The following is a 19,862-nucleotide window of genomic DNA, read 5'->3' as shown; positions in this document are numbered from 1 at the left end:
TTCCTTGGGGCCTCTCGAGACTTGTGCATAAAGGTCCTTCTTACTCACCAGGACAGAGAAACAGAGAGGGGAAGTTGGGAAGCTTCTGGAACTGGGCTTAAAACCATCCTTCCATACACAGGGCCCTGCTCTCCTGTCTTGGTGGAACAGCCGGTTTCCAGGCATGAGCTCTGCTACCGGCCAGGGGACCTGTCACCTCCATTTTACAGACAAGGCAACTGGTTTGAGGTTTCTCAGCTGCGAGGCGGCTGTCCTGCAGCCTCCAGGAGGTGGCCAGGGCCCGGGCAGCAGCGGCTGGGTGGCGGGCAGGTAGAGAGTGGGGTGGTGGACACCAGGCAAGAGAAACACGCAGCACGCACTGGTTCCCAACAGGGGTTTATTGGGTGCCGTGGCTGGCGTGTACCTATCACTGGACGGGATACGTGGGCTCTAGGCCAGCACGGAGGCTCGGCACGAGGGGTCACGGCTCCTACGGGGTACAGGAACATCAGCCCGCAGGGGAGGGAGAGAAGGTATGGCCGAGGGCTGTTCCTGCTGAGGCTCTGCTCCCCAGGAGAGGAAGGCTGGGGCATGCTGGCCAGTGGCAGAAGGGAGGAGGGGGAGCCGGGAATCCGACGCCCCTCACCACCAACCCTGGGCTGCAGCCACCACGGGGGAGGGAGGGGGAGCCTTGGGCCTGGGGCCTCGCAGGGGGAGGGGGTTTCCTTCACTTCAAACAGTGGGAGAATACATTCTTGTTTAGAAGTGTATTGAAAAGACAGCACGTATACCAAAGTTCCTAGAAAAGAGGGGACAGCCTTTATAAGAAGAGGGGGCAGGGCAGGCAGGCTGGTCCTGGGGGCCTCGGGGGTGGTCAGTCTCGGGCCACAGTGCACCACGCAGCTGCAGAAGGAGGGACAGAGAGGGGTTAGGGGGTCCAGTTTGAGGGGAATGTGCAGCCTCTGCCCCTTTCCATCCTCTAGAAGCTGCAGGGCGTGGCCCCTGCCTGGGCAGAGAGGGGGAGGCAACGTGATGGTCACCCGCCTCTGCTACCTCGGGAAACCTCTGTTCCCCCAACCTCTGTAGGGCAGGAGCGCCCCAGCTGACCAACCTCACCCATACTCCCTGGGTGCCAACACCAAGCTGTACCCAGGCAAGCAAGCAGCAGGGGGGACAGGGGAAGGGAACGGGCAAAGCAAGGCCACTCCGGAGCCCCTTTGGGGGTACAAAGGCGCTTGAGGGTTACCCCGGCTCTGGCTGGGGTCTGCCTCGCTGGGAGTGCCGGTGGGGGGGCGGCCCAATCTAGGACCAGGCAGACTCAGGACCACCCTTGTGCCCTCAGCTCTCCCCCTGGCCAATGCTCGGATCACGGGCTCCAGCCTCCTCCGGGGGCTTCTCGAAGCCTGCAGAGCCCATCCAGCAGCCCCAGCCTCAGGGCCTGAGCCCGCCCCGACCCCCCAGGCTGATTGCTTGAAGGTAACTGAGCAGGATAAGGGGCTCCACCCTGGGGAGCTGGTTGCCGCCCCGCGGGGGCCCAGGTCCCTGTGGCCCGTGATGTAGTTGTCTCCCTCTGGAAAAGGGTCACTGCTCCTCAGAGCCAGAGACCCCCGTTTACCTGGCACGGCGATCCTGGAGAGGGCTTCAGGCTGGCTCAGTGTATCCACCTTAGTGTGCCGGAAGGCTTTGCAAAGGGGGCTCTGCAGGTGCCTGCAAGCCAGGGAGCCACGGGTTAGCGCTGCACAGGCTGGGGGGGCTGTGGGAGAGGAGCCCGGCAGGGGCTCAATTCCAGTCCTAGCTCAACCTAGGAAAGGAGCTTCCGAAGTGAGATGGGCCCTTCTCAGGGCTTAGAGGCTTCAGCGCCTCAGCCAGGAGCCTGGCTGCTGGGGTCTGAGGGGCAGGGTTTGGGGAGACCAACAGTTCTTGTGACCCCGTGGGTGCCTGCAGCAGAGACCCTCCCCCTGGCCCAGCCTGGCCGGGAGTCTGGCAGGGACTCAGGTCTGCCTCCCCCGGGAACAGCAGCAGCCGATTTTGGTTGAGCGTTCTCTTTGGCAGACCCTGCAGGAGGTAGGTTGTGCTGGCGGCCACTCTCCACAGATGGCACACTGGGGACCCCAAGTCCCTTAGTCCTGAGAGTCAGAACCCGTCCTCGGAGCCACCTGTTCCGCACGGCAGCCCCGGTCCCCGTCTGCCCACCCATGTCGGTGTGTATGAGGAAGCGCAAAGAGCAGGCTGCAGCGGGTGGGGGCTGGGCTCTTTCTCCTACAACACGTGCCTCAGCCCCAAAGCCGCAGCTTGGCAGGGCTGGCCCGGAATCTGCATTTCTAGTAAGAGCTCAGCTGCAGGTGGGGGGGACACGCTACGCCCCGAGCCCTGCCTCGACGGCATGCGGGTGCACACGGCGCAGGGCCCCAAGCCTTCTTGGTGGCAGGGGCCTCTGAGACCAGGACTCGTTACAGAGCGCCTTCCCCTCACCGGCCCCTCTGAGGACACTTGCTCCGAGTTTGCCCTGGTGAGAAGGGAGGGGGCGGGGGGCCTGAACAGGGGCCCAGGAGGCTGGGCTGCCCCGCCTGCTCCACCAGCCGTGCCCCCCGCACCCAGGCCCGCGCCCACCTCTTCCACTCCTCCTCCGTCTCCCAGAACTCATAGACCACGAAGGTGAAGCCGTCGGCCATCCTCGCAGCAGCAACGCTGTCATGGGGAACAGAGAAGGGCAGGCTGTGGGGCAGCTGGAGCAGCGGCGTCACCCCGTCCCTGGGGCCATTCTCCTCGGACACGGAGACCACTACAGCTGTCGCCTGCGCGCGCTCCCTCCGCCCGCCTGGCCCCGCGGGAGCCTGAGCACGCGCCGGCAGGTGCCACCGAGCCAGGTGGCCGCAGGATGAGCCTGCATGAGGCGGCCCACGCGGCAGAACAACTCGGGGTCTCCCCGAGGACAGCGACCCTGGTCTGGCCCAGCCTCCCAGACCTAAGCCCAGCGCCTGGGAGGGGGCCAGTAATGACCTGTTGACTGGACTATAATGACTGTCCCTTTAAAAGACAATGTTCATTTCCTAAAAGCCCTACCTTTAAAAACAAGATTCTCCTCCCCCTGCCCAGCTCTCCGCCACAGTCACGTCTCATATTTATCCTCTAAACAACCCTGCAATGCCTTGTAATTGTCACACCTGGCAGAGGTAGAAGCCCAGGATTTAGAGTCCAGAGACCAGGCTGTGCTCTAACCCTGAGTCCCTCTGCTACGACTAGTGGCTGATGCCCCCCAGCTGGGGAGGGGGCTGCACTGTGCTCCGGCTGCTCTTCTTTTCCACACTCTTGGAATAACTGCCCCAGCCTTCCCCGAGGGGAGGCCTGCCCTGGGTTTGGCGGTCCCTGTACAATCACCGGCAATTCTAGGTTCTGCGTGTGCAGGACGGAAGGCGGGAACCAGACTACGAAGTATGTATTAGTTCATTATACTTTCCCCTGAAACGGCAGATGCGGCCGTGGGGCTCTTGGGGAGAGTTGAGGGGAGGGGGGCGGGTGCTGGTGCCGAGGCTCGTTCTCCGCTGAGCGGCACAGGTCACCAAGGGCACCTCTAACTCTGGTTACTGCAGTGCCACAAAAGCAATCATGTTGATTGCACATGTGGGGACAGAGGGAACAGCTAGGCAGGCAGGCCTGGGGGCCGTGAGGACACGCAGTCATTCAACAAACAGGCCCTATGTGGGCGGGGTGGGGGTGGGGTGCATGTAACAGGCCCGTATAACTAAAAGGCCCCAAAGTTATCCTCCAAGGGGGAGCCAAGAGCTCAGGGTGGGGCCCAGGGCATGGGGCAGCGGCCTTGGCTACAGCGTGTGGGACCAGTGTGGGGAGACGATGGGGAGCACAGGCTTTAGGCATGCCCTGCCCCCTGCCAGGACCTCCAGATATGGGTTTTTTTTTTTTTTTTTTTTTATCCCTCCCTGTTCTTGAAGGCTGTTGCCAGCTCATAAAGGCAGCGGGCTATCCAGACTTGGATTTTGGCTTCTCAATTAGCTGCCTCCCTTTAACATGGCCCAAGCCCCACCATCTCTAGATCTGGAAGTGGCACTGCCCTCCACAGAGTCAGCCTGGCTCCCTTTTAGCAATGCCACTAGCAAATCTGCTCCAAGACAGACCTCGGCTTTGCCCGTTGGCGCCCAAGCCCCCGGGCCTCTTTCTGGGGTGATGGAAGAGTCTCCTCACTGGCCTCCCTGCTGTCTGCCCACTCCCCAGCCAGCCCCTTCTGCAGCAGGCAGGGCCAGGGCTGCTTCTCCCAGCAGAGACGGGGGAGTGGCCCCTGCCACCACACTCTCCGGCCACACCAGCCCCTCTCCCGTCCCCAAACTGCCCTTTTCCGACCCCTGTCCCTTGCCTAGAACGCTCTGCCCTCAGATCCGCGGGTCAGGCTGCTCCCCCCCACCCCCAGGGCTCAGTGCACCTGTGACTCCCCACCCCCCACTGAGACCCCCCCCCCCCACCTAAGCAGCCCCTTCCCCAGACTTCCCGCCCCACAGGGCCCTGCCTCCTCAAGCTTCCTCCCCACCTGGGATCCTCTTCTCCCCCTAAGAACGCGCACTGGGGGGCAGCAGCCACCTTGCCTGGGCCCACAGCCGGTGCCCAGGAGAGCGAGGTGGATGGACACGTGTTCTCCAAGGGGGGCAGAGCCGGCCAAGCTGGAGAGGGGGAGAACTGAGGCATGGAGGCTCGGAGTCCTGGCCCGTGGGCACAGATTGGGGGCCTAAGGGCCGTTGGGGAGGCGAGAGCCAGGCCAGCCGTGCCAACAGCCCAGGCCCATGGCGGGTAAAGGGCAGCTCCGAGGTGGCTACACCCCCAGCTCTGCTGGGAGCAGGCAGCCTGGGGTGGGGTGGGGTCTCTTGGTCCCAGGGCGCCTCCTGGCCAAGTCCTTAGCACAGACCTGGGGTGGAAGGAGGGGAGGGGGGAGGGAGGAGGAGAGGGAGGAGTGGGGGCTGCCACTTCCGGGCATTGATCTCGGGCTCCCCTATTCCTTTTCTTGCTCCCCCAAGTGTCCTTGCACACGTGCAGGTAAGAGTAGCAGCGAGTGCCGAGTGAGCGCCTCCTATGCGGCCAGCCCCAGCCTAAGCGAAGTGCCGCCCGTAGGTTAGGTTCCCCCCTTCCCCCTTCCCCCCAGGAGGCCCTGGTGGTCCCATTTCACAGATGCGGCAGTTGAGGGCAGGGACGGGGGCACTCGGACACCCTCGGCAGGGCGAGGCCCCGGACTCTGGTGCCACCACTCCCCAGCGGTATCCTTGGGGCTGAAGCCGGTCCCCCGCCCGCCCGGGGCCCACTCACTGGAAGCAGTTCCTCTCGCCGGCGGTGCCCCGCAGGTACTGCCGCAGGGAGCCCAGGAACTCGCCCAGCTGCTCGGGGCACACGGCCATCTCCTGCCGGACCAGCTGCAGGTGCTGCGGGCCGGAGATGGGGGGGTGCAGGGAGGACAGGGGTGTACGGGATGGGGGTGAGGGTACATGGGGGATGTGGGGCATGGGAGGTGGTGGGAACAAGGCGGCATAGGGGCTGTGGGGGCGGGGTATCCGCAGGCCTGGCTGCCACCCCGCAGACTCCCTGCCAGGCCCTCTCCTGGCCCCACTGGCCACAGCACAAGGCTCCGCTCCCCAGTCCGTTCCCCTTCCCAGAGGACAAGGACAATGTGGGCTCTTCCCACAGCCCCCCCAATAAAAACAAACCTATGTATATACATTTTTCATTTTTACACATTAGGAAAGAGCTAGAATATAAAGATAAAAATCAGAAAGCAGTCCTTACATAAGCTGAAAAATAGGCAAGAGTGTAGAAAGAGGTTCTAGGAGTTTCCAGAGCTACCCACAAGGCATCCAGGTGCCCATAATGCAACAAAACCAATAAAGTTTATCAGTAAAATGTATTTTGGATCAAAGCAGCATTCTGATGTCATTGTCCAGTGGATGAAGCAGTTTCTGGCCTAACATTTGTGATCAAAGCACCTGGAGCCTCAAAAACCAGCTCTGGGAGGGGAGTTTGGCTCCTGGGGCAGGGTAGGGTCTGGGGGCCAAATGCTGGGGCTGGCATCTCCCCTTGTGGTGGCTGGTGGAGTAGTGGGGGGTCAGGAACATGGAACCATCTGGTTCTTTCCACAAAAGGACATGGGCATGGGGACTCGGGGGTAGGGGTCTCACCATGTTGGTGCCCTCCTCATCGGAGAGGCGCTGCTGCAGGTCAAACCAGAGCGTCTGAAACAATGAAGCACAGGTGACCCTGGAGCTGGAGGTCACCTCCTCCAGGCAGGCCTCAGGGACGCCCCATGATGACACCCGCGTGCCCAGCCCCTCAGGCCCCATGTTCTGGGACCTTTGGAGTCTCCAGGGTGGGAAGGAGCTCCCAGGGGCCCCGCCTCACTGGATGGGGCTCAGTTCATCTGGAGAAGCACAGAGGCCAGGCAGACCCACCGCAGCAGGGCAAAGAGTAGGCTCAGCTTTGCTGGGGAAATCTTGGGCAAGACAGCTACGGGAACTCCGGAGTCCTGACTCCGAGACACGGGTTTTGGCCACACTGCCGGCAGCAGAGCTCTGGGATTCACCTTCAACTTCTTTTATTTGCCTTGGTTAAGCCCCTGGCCCCTCTCAAGCTGAGAGGGGCTGAGAGGGAGGGTCTGTTCCCCCTGCCCAGAGCCCCTCCCCCTTTCTCCCCCAGGCCCAGGGCTGACATCTTTACAAACACCTCTGAATCCTCTGGTGTGCTCTAAGGCAGGCCCCACCCCCGCTGGCAGGTGCCAGGAAAGCGGGGAACACATGAGCTCTGGTGTCTCAGGGTGGCCGGACGAGGCCGCAGCCCCCAGATGCGCCAGGGGCGGGTGGACACGGGACAGCCACCACTGAGAACTGGGCTCTGTGGCAGTCATTTGCCAAAGGTCACAAGCAGGAGTTAATCAAGAGAACCTGGGTCTGACCCCAGGGTCTCTCTCTGCCTGACACACGCCTAGACCCAACTGGGGCACCCCAATAAACGCACCGGAGTCGACTCCTGTCAAACCACAGCGAGGACAGACTGTTTCTGTCGCAGTCACACACACTCGGGCCTTTCCTCTCTAAACACAAGAATACGGCCTGGGTGGGGGGCGCGGAGGGGGGTAGCGGATGGGCTGCGGGGGTCCTGGCCTCAGAGGGGCCTGCACTCAGCTTAATGTTCTGCTATAAGTTTAAAAGTTCTTAATCTTTTTGGGCAGTGCACGCTGCACATTCCTTTTGCACGGGGCCCAGCAAAGTAGGAAGCTCCTGCTGGAGAGTGGCACTGGCATGCGTGTGCAAGCGCTTCCCGAGGGCTACCCGTTTCTGGCTCTTTATAACCAGGTAAGGCGCTTGTGGGCTCCTGGAGAGCAGGGGTTCACTTTGGCTTCTCCCTGCCCAGCAGGACCAGGAGAGAAGGAGCTGGAAGGCGGGGAGAGGTGGGGGGAGGAGGTAGAAGGTGGGATAAGGCATGGGGTGTCTGCCCACCCTACCCTTCTCCCACCTTCCAGGCCCCTGGGTGCCTGCCACCCTCCCTGCACAGGAGGCAGCTCAGGTGGGACCAGAGGGGGTGGGGGGCCAATCAGAGGCCAGCGAGGTTGTCAGGGTACCCAGGTGCTTCCCGCCTGCAGGGTTGTTAGGATACCCGGGTGCTAAAAATAGGCTTCAAAGCGCTGTCCTCTCCCAGGGCCTGCTGAGTTGTTATGACAACCGGGCCACAGGGTCCCTGCAGAGCCCCCTCCCCTCCAGCTGACTTCCAGGGGCCCTGCAGGTGTGAATGCTGCCACCTCTGCGTAGGGAGCCCCCAAGCCCGCCATGAATTGCTCAAGACCCACCTCCAAACCCATATAAGTACTAGTGCCCTTTGTAAAGAATGAAAAAAAAAAAAAAACAGAACCGAAGAAATGTGAAATCACCTTTTCCTACCCCTGGGAGACAGCTGTTATCTTGGTTTGTGTATGTATATGGGTATGGTATCAGAATTTTAGGGATATAGTAATTTCTAATACTTATTAAAGCTAACCCACACTGGGCTCTGCTAAGCCCTAAATAGGCTATCATTTTATTTCACTCACAGTGTCCCCTAATGGGGCACTAGTCTCCCTACTATTTTCTTTATCTTCAGAGGAGGATTCAGAGGCTCAGAGAGGGTAAGTCACTGGCTCAAGGGCACACAGCTGCTAAGAAGTTCAGCCAGGACTTGAACCCAGGCACTCCTTACGGCAAGCGGGGTTGTTTTTCCCTGTCGTGTTGCGTTCTCTTGAAGTGATTTTAGAAAGGCAGGCTGCATCCTCTTCCCAGTAGATGTGCCATGTCTTGTTTAAGAGATTTTCCACTGCTCGTAGTTTCTAACCCCTACAGGGCCTCTCACTCACCCCGAAGCTGCCTCCTGGCCAACACCTGTTCAGGCCTCCCCGGCCTTAACTCCAACCTCCCTTGGCGCTCCCCGCCTTGTGGCCTGCGACCTTGGTGATATGCCCCCCTCTGGCTGCAGCCCCTGCCCTCTCTGGCGGCTCCCTCTCTCTCCCAGGCACCTCTCTCCTTGGGCCTGTAAAATGGACAACACATTCCCCAGGGCTCCATCCTCAGCTATGCTCTCCATTTCCACAAAGGCTGATCCCTCTTCTGAAGCTCCCCTGACTTGTCCTGAGCTCCATGGCAGAGGGGGGAGGGCCTCGATGGTGGCCAGGCCAGGAGTCCCCACCCCGGGGCGGGGTCCCAGCGGGCTTACCTTGCTCTCCAGCCTCCCGATTAGCTCTGCCAAACGGCTGACCTGGGCTCCCAGGCCCTCCTCCTTTGGGACCGCAGTAACTGGAAAGGAGACACCGAGAGGCTGGTGGGGGGCAGGGCACGGCAGCACCCCCCTCCCTAGGGACCTGGCCATCTCAGACACTCTCAGAATTCCCCCAAGGATCCCATGCCAGGGCCCTCAGCCAGGCCACTGCTCTCACCAGACAGGAGACCCTTCCCCTGCTCCGTGGCCGGGGGCTGGGGGCTGGGACCTCGGGGAGGAGTGGGGTTCCCAGGCCAGGCCTCCACGGTGCCATGGCTGGCTCTGCTGTGGTTCTGTCTGCAGGGAGAGAGGGAGAAGCACGTGGGTTAGGACTCCTTCCGCTTTTAGCAGCTTCCACAACAGTTTAGTGAGCACCGGCCGTGGGCTGGAGCCAGCAGAGAACCTACCATGTGGCACCCCATCCCTGTGAGGCAGCCCTTATCGCCTACGTACTAGAGGGGGAAACTGAGGCCGATGAGGCAGGTGCTTGGTGAAGGCCCCACAGTTAGCCGGGGTTTGACCTCAGCTCCAGCCCAGAGCCCTGCAGCGGGGAGTCAGACACCACACTCCCCTCTTGCCCGGCCTTGCTAGGAGCCCACTTGGTGTCTGGTACCTTTGAATGGGGCCCTGGCTTTGCATTAGTGAGAACTAACCCTCTGGCTGCACTGGGAGCTCCCAGATAGCTGAGAATGGGATCTAAAAGGGCAGAGGATGGGGAGAGGGACCAGGCCCATCTCCTGTCTCCATACACCCACCCCTCCCAGCCAACATGCGCATATTCCCGGCAGGCCCCTGGGCCCCAGGCCGGCACACAGAGCCACTCAACACATGCTGGGGAACTGACTGCAGCACCCCCTGCAGACACACTGAAAAACTCAACAAAGGCAAAAAAATACACACAGGTCCATATAAAATGCATGCCCCATCTCTCTCTCTCTCTCTCTCACACACACACACACACACACGCGCACACACACACACACACACACACACAGCTTCCATGTACACGGCTGACACGGCCAGCTTTTGGCCCTTCAGCACTGCTGCTGGCATGCATCCCTGAACCCTGGGCTCAGCCTGAGGGAGGGAGCAGCACAGGCTCCTCCGAGGGAGGGAAGAGGCAGGCAGGGCCTCTGAAGCATCAATCACAGCTTCTCTACAAACCAGCTGCAATTAAATGCGTCCCGCAGACCATGAACGGGTGCCAAGAGGAGCTGGAGGCCCCCAGGGCCCTGTGCCTGGAACCCAGCATCCTGGGGTGGGGGTAGGGCTGCACCGGGGCTGGGAGGTGGATGGCCTCCCAAGGACCACAGATGGGAGCTGAAGGGCTGAGAAGCGGGGCAATTTGAGGCTGGGGTGTATGTGAAGCAGACAGGTATCCCCACCCCGCCATGCCACCCCTCTACCCTCCAGCCCCTCCCCGATGTCCCACAGTAAAGACCCAACATGGGGCGAACAGGCATGGCCCTGAGAGGGGACAGGAATGGCAAAGCACAGGAATCATCTGTGGAATCTGTGAAATGGCCCCATCTGTTCCGCGGCAGGGAAAAAAGTGGCCAGTTTTGGATCAAGGCAGAAACAGGAAACGAAGGTAATCCAGCTGTTAGCTTCTGGGGCTGTGGCGTCTAACTCTGGGGACGCTCAGGAGCACTGGAGGACAGCTCACAGCGGCTGGGTCCTGGGCCCCCCGCCCAGGGACCCGAATCCAGAGGGCATGGTCTGGGGCCCAGGAATCTGCACTTGAACTTCCCCAGGTGATTCCGCTGCAGGAACTCAGGCCCAGTGTGTTCTGGAGACGCTGTCACGGTGGCCTTGGCAATCCGGCCTGAGGGGCACTGGCCTGTCACCAGCCTAAACACACTCTAAGCCGCAGCAAACCAACATTCTGGCTACATGGTGCCTCGCCTGGAAATTCAAGGCTCCGAATGCCAGCTGTCACCCCCCACCTGTGCTCCTTTTATTGCCTCTTTGCACCAGGCACGTCGGCCATTCTGGCGAAAACTGCAAAGAGGAGTTTATTTTGCTTTGGGATGGCAATGGGGTGGGGGCGGTGTGACCCCCCAGGGACAGACACTACAGAACCGAAGGAACGCTGCCTCTCCCACACCCTCGCCAAAGAGAAGGGCCCCAGATGTGCTCCTGTGGGCTCAAGGACACAAACGGACTAGATCTCACTGTGAGACAGTCCCTCCACTCTCAATTCTCTTTTGATCCTTTGGAGAAAGTCTCCCCTTGGGGCTGCCGTGTCTTCAGCACCTCTCTAAGCTCTCCCCATCCTTTGTCTTCCATGTGGGGGGCAGACCTCTGGCTTGGAACTGGCTGTCAGCACCCACAGCTACTTATTTCTTACTTCATTTAGTACACATGACACTTGGTTCCCAGTTGTGATAGCCATATAATAAGGTTCCCTAAATTTATCTCCAGTTTTAAAAAGTGAGTCAAACCACAGAATGGTTCCAGGTAACCCATAATGGGAGGGCAGAGCACGGGGCAAAGCCGATCAACATCCGGGAAAGCATCTCACGAGGTCTGCAGCTCCTGGTAGGCGTACCAGGCCTTCTTCTAGAAGTGTCTGGTCTCATTTAACTCTCACAGTGATGGAGGAGGTGGATGTGTCATTTTCCCTGTTTTACAGCTGAGGACGTGGAGGCACAGAGAGGCTGCCCAGTGCCCACCTCCCGTTATGGGTTACCTGATACTTGATGGTGGCAATGGTGCTGGTGGAGGTGGTAATGGTGATGGCAGCAGTGTTCCTGGTGAGATGATGATGATGGTAGTGTTGACAGTGGTGGAGGTGATGATGGTGATGATGGGTTGATGGAGGTAGTGGTGTTGATGGTAGTGATAGTGGTGGTCACCCCCGCAATGTGAACCTGAGATGCCCAGCCCCCCCACGTGCCCCCACACCGGATCTGGCTGGTCTGCTCCTCGATGGCTTCCACCGCACTCTCCACGGAGCTCAGCAGCGACTGGATCTGAATGGCCGTCTCTTTCAGGAGGAATCGGGTCACAAACTGGTCCACATTGCTCCCTCCCTCATACACCTATGGAGGGAAGCGAAGGGAAGGGGGTTGGCACAAGAGTAAGAACTGGGGAGGACCTTGGGTGGGGGGTCTGACACAGAGCTAGGGTGTACCTGAGGTTGGTGGCTTTGCCCTGTAGTGGGAAGTGGGGCCCTCCTGCCGCCTGCAGCTCAGGAGCTGGACAGCCTCCAAGGCAGTAACTTGAATTCAGAGACCAGGTTGTGGATCCCGGTTGCCCCACTTGCTAGCTGTGAGACCTGGGGCAAGTGACCTGACCTCCTGGGCATAATAGGGTCACAGTCATATCTAACAAGGTTGTGGTGAGGATTAAATAAAATGTACAGAAAGTATTCAGCACAATACCTGTCAAAGGGCAAATACTCAAAGAACAAGAACTGCGTAGTTACCATGAGAAAGAAGATGGTGGTGGTGGCAATGGTGATGATGGGGGAGGTGTTCACAGTGGTGGAAGTGACAGTAGTGATAGCGGTGGTGCTGTTGATACTGATAGTGATGGTGGAGATGTTCATGGTGAAGGTGGTGATGATGGTCATGTTGATGGTAGTGATAGTGATGGCAGCAGTGGTGGCAGAGATAATGGTGTTGTTGATGGTGGTGTTGGTGATACTTGATGGTGGCAATGGTGGTGGTGGAGGTGGTAATGGTGATGGCAGCGGTGTTCCTGGTGACATGATGATGGTAGTGTTGACAGTGGTGGAGGTGTTGATGGTGATGATGGGTTGATGGAGGTAGTGGTGTTGATGGTAATGATAGTGGTGGTGATGGTGATGGCAGTGGTGTTCATGGTGGAGGTTGTGATGGTGCTGACAGTAGTGGAGGTGTTTAATGGTGATGATGGTATTCATGGAGGTGGTAATGTTGATGTTAGTAGAGATGGAGGTAGTGGTAGTATGGTAATGGCAATAGAGTTCATGATGGAGGTGGTGATGATTGTGGTGATGATGCTTTTGATGGTAGTGATGGTAATGGTGGTGGTGATGGTGATGGCAGTGGTGTTCATGGTGGAGATGGTGATGATGGTATTGCTGACAGTGGTGGAGGTGCTGACAGTGATGATTGTGTTGATGGAGGTAGGGGTTTTGATGGTGGTGGTGTTCATGGCGGAGGTGGTGAGGATGGTGATGGTGGTGGTGGAGGTGCTGGTGGTGATAGAGGTGGTGGTGGTGGCAGTGATGGTCATGGTGGAGGTGGAAGTGGTGGTGGTGGTGTTCATGCTGGAGGTGATGAGAATGGTGATAGTTATGGCTGATGTGTTGATGGACATCTGGTATTGATGGTAGTGATGGTGGAGGTGGTGATGATGGATGTGTTAATGGAGGTGTTGCTGATGACACTGATGATCATGGTGGAGGTGGAAGTGGTGATGGTATTCATGGTGGAGTTGGTGAGGATGGTGGTGTTGATGGTGTTCATGGTGGAGGTGGTAAGGATGGTAATGGCAGTGGTGGAGGTGTTGATGGAGGTGGTGGTGGTGTTCATGGTAAAGGAGGTGAGGATGGTGTTGTTGTTGATAGATGTGTGGTACTGATGGTGATGCTGGAGGTGGTGATGGTGGATGTGTTGATGGTGTTGATGGAGGTGTTGTTAATGGCAGTGATGATCATGGTGGAGGTGGAAGTGATGATGGTGATGGTGGTGGTGGTGTTTGTGCTAGAGGTGGTGAGGATGGTGATGGTGGTGGTGGAGGTGTTGATGGAGATGATGGTGGTGATGGCGGTGGTGTTCATGGTGGAGGTGATGAGGATGGTGATGACAGCAGTTGATGTGTTGATGGTGTTGATGGATGTGTGGTATTGATGGGAGTGATGGTGATGGTGGAGGTGGTAATGGTGGAGGTGGAGGTGTTGATGGTGTTGATGGAGGTGTTGTTGATGGCAGTTATGGTCATGGTGAAGGCAGAAGTGGTGATGGTGGTGGTATTCATGGTGGAGGTGGTGAGGATGGTGTTACTGATGGTGTTGCTGACGGTGGTAGAGGTGGTGGTGGCAGTATTGGTGGTGATGGCGAGTGCTGGTGGCAGTGATGGTAGTTGCAGAATGGTGTGCTGTTACTGTATTCCTATCAACAATAGTATTAGGAAAGAAGAATTCACAACCCCCTCTCCCCCTTTTCCTCCACAGAGGATTCTTTGGACTTTCTGGGTCTCCAGGCTGGCACTCAGAAGAGAATTTCAAGCAGCCAAAAGGCTCCCCTGGCTCCCCACAGAGAAGTCCTGAGCCTCAGTAACACAAGAGGGGGAAGAGGGGAGACTGAGGGAGGGATTCTTAGCTGATGTCACTAGCAGAAGTACCCTGGGGAAAAAGATAAGGAGGATTTTCTGTACGGTTTGCTTCATGGTATAAGACAGAGTTTCTTCCTTTTGCCAGAAGACATCAGCAAAGACATTTTCTAAGGCTTCTGGAATCCACCAGGCTTTAATGTGGAATTAACACAGCTCTGGCTTATTGAGTAGGCAAGGATGATAAGGGTAAAAATGGCCCTGTGTCGGGGGATGCTGGTTCCCTCAGACCCATGCCCTGTGCTGCTTTCCTGGCTTCCCTGCCAAGACCACACCTTCCTGAGGCGCCTACCCCGCTCACCCTGGAATTCTGCCCAGTCCCTGGCAAAGGAAGGGAAAACAGGGCTCTCAAGGAAACAAACTAAGCCATCCATCACTCCGGGAATTAATTAGCAATAATCGCACAATAGGAGCCGGGGCCCAGAGACAGACAGACTGAGCTATGGCGGCAGGGGTGGGGGGCAGGGGAACATTTCAGTTTATTACTTTCGAGTCTTTTTTACATCCTGAGCCCAGGAAGGAGAAAGGATGAAGAGAGAGGCTCCCACAGGGCAGGCTGGAGGTGGGAATCCCAGCCTAGAGCTGGCTGGAGATGGACCCAGACAGAGAATTGATTTGTGGCAGAAGAATCTCAGGTTCTGGAATCCTAATGGACTGCAATTACCGACTAGACATCCCAGCAGGCGGTTCAAACTGCACACAGGCCAATGTCGTGTGGGAAAGTCGAGGAACCTACGAGACCACACGCCTTGGTAAGAGATTGTAAACGCAAAGGAAAAGGCTGCTGGGGGTCCAGCAGAGGCATGACTGAGGGGCAACAAAAGTCTCTGGCTCAGGGACTACACATACGAGCAGGGAGTCAGTGTAACTTCTTAGCTGAATTCTGAAAAACACAAGTTGTTTTCAAAGGATAACAAAAATGGACTTTACAAATCTCACATTCAAGCCTTGGCCAAAGGACCAGATGTACAGATTCTGAAGAGAAAGGATGAGATTTAGAAATTTTGCAACCAGGGGACAAGGGCAGGACACCAGGGCGAAACGGACAAATCAGCAAAGTCTCTGGAATTTTACCAGGTGAGTAACTTTTCTGCGAAGAATGTTTAAAATTTTTTTCGCTAATCACCTAGGGTTGAATTAGAGAAAGAATTTTGGAATGGGGAAGTCGTGAAAAGAAGTAAAGAGAAGCGCTGAAATGAAACATTAGGATGATAGAGTTTAGGACATAAAAACATTAACCACAAATAGTTTAATTTGAATCACAATGGATTAAGCTAATAAAGAATGTAAAAGTGTGAAAGAAAAACAACTAAAAATCTCAAAATTGGTTTTAATTCCACAAAAGAAAATACAAAGTAAGTTTTTTTATTAGCTAAGGATAAAGGTAGGATTAAGAACTTTAACAACATATTTTTTAAGTCACGAGTAAAATGAAAACTAGAATATTTATCTTGCAAATAACAATCCAAGATAAAAGCAAAGAGAACAGACCTGTCCAAAGGTAAACTTTCAAGGACACAAAGGAAGCATGACGCAGACAAAGCATGAAAGCTGGCGGCGGCCAGACCAGATACAACAATCACAATCGTTAAAAAGCAGCCTAGAGGCCCCCATGTAGTGACGCAGTCCCAGATTTGATTCGACAAGATCCGACTGGGGGATATCGCAACCAAAACAGCAACAGAAGGATTTGCAAGGAAAAGCCTGTGCAAAGGTTTTTGCAGTCAAATGGGATCAAATGAACAGGATATGCTGTAATATCATCAAGTTAGAATTTAAATGAAAAAGTGTTGCCCAAGATAAGAAGCCTAAGAATCTAATGACAAAACGTATGAGCCTAACGAGGACATGGCGTTATTAAATCTGCGGGCTGGGAAGATGCTACTGGTATAAAAGTGACTCCTGGAGACTCAGATGGACCCAACCGTCTTATAGAGTAACTCTGCTCTATACCAACAGTCTTGTTTATTGAGAGCCTTCAACTGCACATATTCCTTGACCCAGCAATTCCACTTCAGATCACCTATCCTTAAGAACTAATACAAAAGACAGACAAAGATTTATGCCCCAAGGCAGTAAGTTTTGTGTTGTTATATAAGAATCACAAAACCTTGGAAATAACCCAATATTCCCTGACAGGAGAGGATGAGTAGGACAGACACTTAAATAAGAACATTTTAAGTGGTGTTTTTGATGAGTTTTAACAACATGGGGGAAATGCTTATGCTAAAATATTAGATGAAAAAGGCAGAAAAATTTTCATACACAGAATATTACATATATTAAAGAGCAATGCATGAAAAAAAGGGCTCAAAAGGTAATAAATTAAAATGTTAGCAGTGGTTATAGGTAGGGGGTATTAGCAGTGATCTGAAAATTTTCTTTATGCTCCTCTACTTCCTAGTTCTGGCATATTGAATATGCACCATTTACATAATAAAAACACTGTACAAAAATCTACATGCAAAAAACAACATGACTAAAAATACAGAAAGGAAAAACATTGGAAACACAAAGATTAAATGACAAGACATAGCTTAGTAAGAGAAATCAGCTCACTGCGGATAGAAAAACGAGATGATAATAATAACCAGGGGTGCAAAAGGCACTGTCAGGAAAAACTGGCAAAATCTCTGAAATGGGCAAAAAAGAGACTGGGTTTCTTAAGATGCAGTTTTTGGGTTTTCCCCTGTCTTGAGGCTACTTTTAAAACTCTGTAATGGCAGTGCAAGGGTAGCTCAGTGGTAGGATTCTTGCCTGTCATGCCAGAGACCAGGGTTCAATTCCCAAGCCTGCACATGCCAAAAAAAAAAAAACAAACAAAAAAAACCACTCTGTAAGATGTGGGACACTGCCAAGCAAATGATTCTTGTCCGCAGATATGCAAATGAATTTTATCTGGCAGCATGCGATTGACTGTGGCCCTGGAATGGTGACCTGGTGGCCGGGTTTACAGCTATTCACGAGTTCCTTTTCACCTTCCTGGTTGCATAGATAGATGCACGCTGAGTTTTCGGAATTCGTCTCTGAACCAGTTTCAACATCATACTGTCTCCCTCAATTAATGAGTTAATAACCTTTGACACATGCTCAGTTTACATTTGTACAAGAGACATGATTTTACCTTTTTAAAAAACAATCTTTTAGACAGCCTAGATTTCATAACCAAGAAAGGATGGGCTATTTTTCAGTTTTAATTCCAAAAGCATGATCCACTTCTTTCTCCCCAGCATCCCTGAGACGATTACAGAAAGAAAGAAAATATTATGTAATGAGGACATCGCAAAATATTTAAAAAAAAGACAAAAGAATCTTTACACTTCACTCGGTGTTATAACCCAACGATACAGGAAATAAATGATTGAAACTGTGAAGAAAATCATGAGAGTGGAAACACTTCAGATGAAAACCTATGGGTTGCAGTGAATATCATTCAAGAGGGAAGAATTTAAATTTCAAACTTTATTATAAAAGAAAAAAGTAAACATTTCTTTTCACATGACTGCATGAACACTTTGTTTAAAAATACATGAAAATGGACATAATGAGTAAAAAACTTGACAAAAACTAGGTGACCTTTAAAATAATTATTAAAATAATCTCAACCCATTTAGAACCTTGACACAAGTGTTTTGGATGAATTCTTTCTGTTTTGAATAGGAAAGCAATTCTATGTCAGAAAAGCTGATTAGAAAGTATTCAAAACCACCTCTCAATTAATTCCCAAACTATCAACGAAATTCAATTCCAAACTGAGACAGAGAGAAAACATTCATCTGGCGACAAGAATTCAGCAGTACAATAAAAGCAGACTGCACAACTCGGGTTTATTGCAGGAAGCGAAGGGGTGTTCAATAAGAGAGAATCTAATAATAGAAACCACCCCATCAATAGCTTAAGAAAAAATCATATGATCATTTAAAAATACCAAAAAGGCATTTGGGAAAAAAAAAAGTCACTACCACCTCCTAAGACAAATTTTAGGAAAGGACATGCAAAAAATATTTCCTTAACGCACTGAAGAGATTCTAAAAACAAGAGCTGGGACTGATATAATAATTAGTGGAGAAAATCTAGAGAGCTTCTCTTGCACACTGGAGCACATAAGGCTGCCTGATGAAGCACCATCGGCATGCTCTAGAAATTGGGGAAATGTGATAGGACGCACCAAAGAAATAAGAGGAACAGAGAAGTGAAGAAATAACTCGAATAGTTATGATGTTGTGGCTGCACCCCAAGACAGTAAAGGAGTCTGCTGAAATCGATGAATACAAGAAGAGCATTTTAAAAAAGCAACCGATTTGCATTTTTGCAAACAAAAACTAGCTAGAAGAATCCAGAAGAATCAGAAATGCCATTTGCTTCTGCAACGACCCACCACCAACAGCACAACTCAAAGCCCACCGCGGGCACAGCTAACATCACAGGGGGGACATGGCTTACGAGAGCAAGAATTCTAAAAGGGCTCAATTGTATTGTAGGCAGTAACAGGTCCTCTCCTTGCTGGAGAATGCTGGGATGTAGCCAGAGGCCTCGGAGCCAACCCAGAGCTCACGTCACATGCCCAGAGCCTGGGAGAGGGGGCAGCTGGTGGTCCCCTACCCCTGCAAAGCTCCCATCAGGGGCGGGGTGGCCCTGGCACCCTCCCCAGCGGCTCAGAAGCCTGGGATCTCCCTTCCATGCCACTGCCCTCCTTGACACTTTCAGGATATCAAACAATATTCTAAAAAGATGAACAACTTTAGGGAGCCAGCCGTGCATAATATTAAAATATATTTTAAAACGGCAAAAATCAGAACAGTGTTGGGCCAGCACAGGGACAGAAATGTGGATTCTCAGACGCTTGGGGAGGGACCCGGGTATTTTTGAACATGTGGAAAAACAGGGATACTCTAATACATGGCAGAGCAAAATCAAAGTAGCATCTGGGAAAATGAACAGAATGAAACTTACTAAGCTTGGGGTCCTAGCAGGAGCCTGATCATAAAAATCATCCACGATCTCTGCTCTGGGCCAGGCCCTGTACCAGGCAGCGTGCAAACCTTACTTCATTCCATCCTCACAAAGACCCTGTCCAGTGGATGCTCCCATTTCACAGATCAGGAAACTCGGAGGCTCAGAGATGCAAGTGAATGCTGGGGGTCCTTCAACCAGGCCTGGCTGATCTTATCGACTGAGCTTTCCAGTGTCCACCGGCAGGCAGGACTGGCAGCACCTGAGCTCCCACAGTGCAGGGCTGCTGGTGGGGTCTGTGCAGCACCCCCCTGTCCCCCACCCCAGCTCCCTCTCTGCAGGCAGCTGTGCCCAGGCTGAGCGTCCTTGCTGACGGACCCTCCAGCTGTCCCCTGGGTATAGAGTCCCATGCTGTGCTCTCTATGACTCACCAGGTCCTTGACTCAGTTTCCCCCACTCATTTCAGCCTGCTGCACATTCAAAGCCTGGGTCAGACTTCCCTCCTCTCCTCTGGGACATAAGTGCAAAAAGGTGGGTGCCTGAGCTAGCCACACCCCAGACCTGTGCAGGCCGAGGGAAGCCCTGCACTTGGCCCCGAGGTTCCTGCCCCGCAACGGCTCCCTCCTCGCGCTGCCCTGCCGCTCTCACAGGAGACACCGGCAGTCCTTGGCCAAGGTCAAATGCGTCAAACCACCCAATTTCCTGCCCTTTTCAGCTCAGAGGCCCTGCAAAGGGCAGGTGCTCGACAGGTATAGCAACCTGTCCAAGGACCCCGAGGACTCAGTGTGGGGTCTGTCACCTTCCGGACTCCATGCTGGGCCCACACCCAGCGTGCCCAT

At 54.3% G+C, this 19,862-nt stretch overlaps 1 protein-coding gene across 1 annotated transcript in view; it reads right to left on the bottom strand.

The window, feature by feature from the left end:
• Positions 1-362: 362 nt before the first annotated feature.
• NECAB2 (N-terminal EF-hand calcium binding protein 2) overlaps positions 363-19,862 on the bottom strand; it is a 31,796-nt gene continuing 12,296 nt past the window's right edge. Inside the window, exons 6-13 of the mRNA XM_077133665.1 lie at positions 11,656-11,792; positions 8,927-9,045; positions 8,707-8,786; positions 6,150-6,203; positions 5,287-5,399; positions 2,590-2,667; positions 1,595-1,686; positions 363-882 (exon numbers count right to left, since the gene is read on the bottom strand). Of these exons, the coding sequence (XP_076989780.1) occupies positions 854-882; positions 1,595-1,686; positions 2,590-2,667; positions 5,287-5,399; positions 6,150-6,203; positions 8,707-8,786; positions 8,927-9,045; positions 11,656-11,792 (702 nt within the window). The 3' untranslated portion in view covers positions 363-853. The remainder of the gene's footprint in view (positions 883-1,594; positions 1,687-2,589; positions 2,668-5,286; positions 5,400-6,149; positions 6,204-8,706; positions 8,787-8,926; positions 9,046-11,655; positions 11,793-19,862) is intronic.

The sequence above is a fragment of the Tamandua tetradactyla genome, chromosome 16 (genome assembly GCF_023851605.1).
Source record: "Tamandua tetradactyla isolate mTamTet1 chromosome 16, mTamTet1.pri, whole genome shotgun sequence".
Lineage (NCBI taxonomy): Eukaryota > Metazoa > Chordata > Mammalia > Pilosa > Myrmecophagidae > Tamandua > Tamandua tetradactyla.
This window is presented reverse-complemented; position numbering and strand designations above follow the sequence as displayed.